The sequence below is a fragment of the Pteropus alecto genome, unplaced genomic scaffold (assembly GCF_000325575.1).
Source record: "Pteropus alecto unplaced genomic scaffold, ASM32557v1 scaffold103, whole genome shotgun sequence".
Taxonomy (NCBI): domain Eukaryota; kingdom Metazoa; phylum Chordata; class Mammalia; order Chiroptera; family Pteropodidae; genus Pteropus; species Pteropus alecto.
In genome coordinates this window covers 6,923,121-6,925,569 of record NW_006436288.1, presented here as the reverse complement: position 1 = coordinate 6,925,569, position 2,449 = coordinate 6,923,121, and the positions used below count along the sequence as shown (strand labels likewise).

Here is a 2,449-nt window from a genome sequence, read left to right as displayed (position 1 = left end):
GTCTCCTGATGTAGATAACCAACTATTTGAATTGGGTTGTGAGGAACTTAGCTGACCTGGAAGTCCAGATGGGAGCAGTGAAGAAAGTGAACAGTTTCTTGACTATGGAGTCTGAGAACTATGAAGGCACCATGGGTATTGTTTGGAATATTATTTTGTTTCACTTAAATGTGTATTTTATTTGAATATTAGTGGTGTGTCAGACATTGTCATTTTTGCTTTTGCTCTCCACTTCAGCATGCAGAGACTCTACTCTCATCTTGACTTTGCTTAATTAGGTATACCTGAAATGATAAGACGTTTTAGGCCTGAAAAGTCTTGGATACAACCAGAGTCCAAAAAGATATTATTTAGTAATATTTAAAGAGAATCATAATAATATTTGGACTTTATTACATTAATTATCACCTCAAACTATGAACTATTGTATTTTCTTTCCCAAGACCTTATTAACTTAGATGTCAAGAAACTTGGATCTTAAAATATTGAGATTCTCAGCTTTGTTGGAATTAAATTGGTAGGAAATTCAATGCAGAATAATCTCTCTTAACTGCAAATCTCATGCTTAAAATGCATTCCTTTGCCTAAATCCTCCAATAGCTATCCAGCTCTTCAAGCACCAAACACAGATAACTTAGCTAAGACCAGTAGACCCTTCAACCCTTGCCCACCTACCTAGCCTCATCTATCATCATCCACCTATACACCTTTTACTCTGCCTATGCCAACAGGCCATGCTTTCTTTTTATTTTTGTTCTTCTGTCTATGTATATTTGAAAGAAATTTCCCCCTTGCCTTATCTTTTAAGACTCATCCCAGGCACCATCTCTTCTTGAAACCTTCCGGAGTGGATTACCTCTTTCTGTGCTCTTAGAATACCTTGGGTTGGCCTCCCTCATGTGACTCTCCATGCAGAACTGTAGATGCTGACTCACTTGTATGTTTCCCCTAGGACACAGTGAGCACCTTGAGGCATGTCTTTCATCTCCATATTCCTAACACTTTGTACAAAATCCCTCGCATTTTAAACATTCAAATGTTTGATGACTGACTGACTGAACAAATGAATCAATTTTATCTTGAATAGAGTTGAGCGATGGAATGCTGAAGAGATATGATGCTGTCGAATGCTCCAAACATAAATACAAAAAAGTATTTTAAAAGTTATTAATCAAGCAGCCTTTACTCTGAATGTAATTTTAATTTAAAAAACATAGAACTTCATTCAATATTAATTTAAATTTAGAAAATAATTTACATGTTTATATGTATAGATATATATAAGTATATATGTGTTTCCCCCACCTCACCCTCTGTTTTCTCCTACCCTGTGTGCCAGATCCTTCTCAAGTTCCAGAACATTGGCCACAGGAAGGAGAGATCAAGATTCATGATCTGTGTGTCAGATATGAAAATAATCTGAAACCTGTTCTTAAACACGTCAAGGCTTACATCAAACCTGGGCAAAAGGTATGAATTCACTGTCATTCATTTACTTCATACAAACCTTCTGATGGAACCACTTTATTACCACCTAAGTTCTTCAGATATCTCAACTAAGTATATTTTTCTAGGCTCACATAATATTCCACACGCTTTACAAGTCAAATTATCTACATAAAAGAAAAAAAGGAGAGATAGGGTCAGGATAAAAGACATGTTCTGTAAGTTGCATTGACTTTCGTTAGTCTTCCATGAAAATCAGGAAAGCCAACAAAAGGCATGCTTTTCAAAATTTCTGGCTCTCATAGCCATAACAGACATCCCCTTGAGAACTTTTGCATTTGTACTAACACTAGTTTTAGAATTATTTATTTTAGTTATTTTAAAAATAGCAAGTGTGCAGAAAAAAATGGACTCATTCTACTTTTGATAAAATCGTTACCTTTAAAATAAAACGAAATATTTACTGACCAACAATATACTAAATGCAAACATTAAGCCACAATGGAAAAACAACACAATCACATAGAAATAAAAAGAGTAGAATAGAATCACTGAAGATTTGGTGAGGACTTCATGTTTTTAAATTAATAATGATCATTCTCAAAGGAGGTCTATAAAGAGAATGATGATATTATTGTAAATATTTAAATAGAATTGTGTTTTCAATATGGTATCTTGTCTAAGTTAGAAATACTTTTGCCCATTTTCTGTCATGTGTTTGAGTCTTCTCTCTGAGTGACAGTTGCTTTTTAGGTGGGCATCTGTGGTCGCACTGGCAGTGGGAAGTCATCATTATCTCTGGCATTTTTCAGAATGGTGGATATATTTGATGGTGAGTTACTAACTAAATATTTTCATTGGTCATGTGGTGCTTTCCCTTTAAAAGATGCAACATCCATCAATTTACCTAATCCTGCAGAAATAAAAATCAAATATTTATAAAGACTTAATGTCTTATGGCCCATGGATTGAGGCAGGTATCCCATATAAACAGTCCAAAAGT

The 2,449-nt window shown here is 34.6% G+C and overlaps 1 protein-coding gene across 1 annotated transcript in view; it reads left to right on the top strand.

Moving 5' to 3' along the window:
* The window catches only part of ABCC9 (ATP binding cassette subfamily C member 9), a 118,597-nt gene that overhangs the window by 101,510 nt on the left and 14,638 nt on the right, over positions 1–2,449 (top strand). The window contains exons 33-35 of the mRNA XM_006912678.3: positions 15–135; positions 1,340–1,470; positions 2,200–2,278. Of these exons, the coding sequence (XP_006912740.1) occupies positions 15–135; positions 1,340–1,470; positions 2,200–2,278 (331 nt within the window). The remainder of the gene's footprint in view (positions 1–14; positions 136–1,339; positions 1,471–2,199; positions 2,279–2,449) is intronic.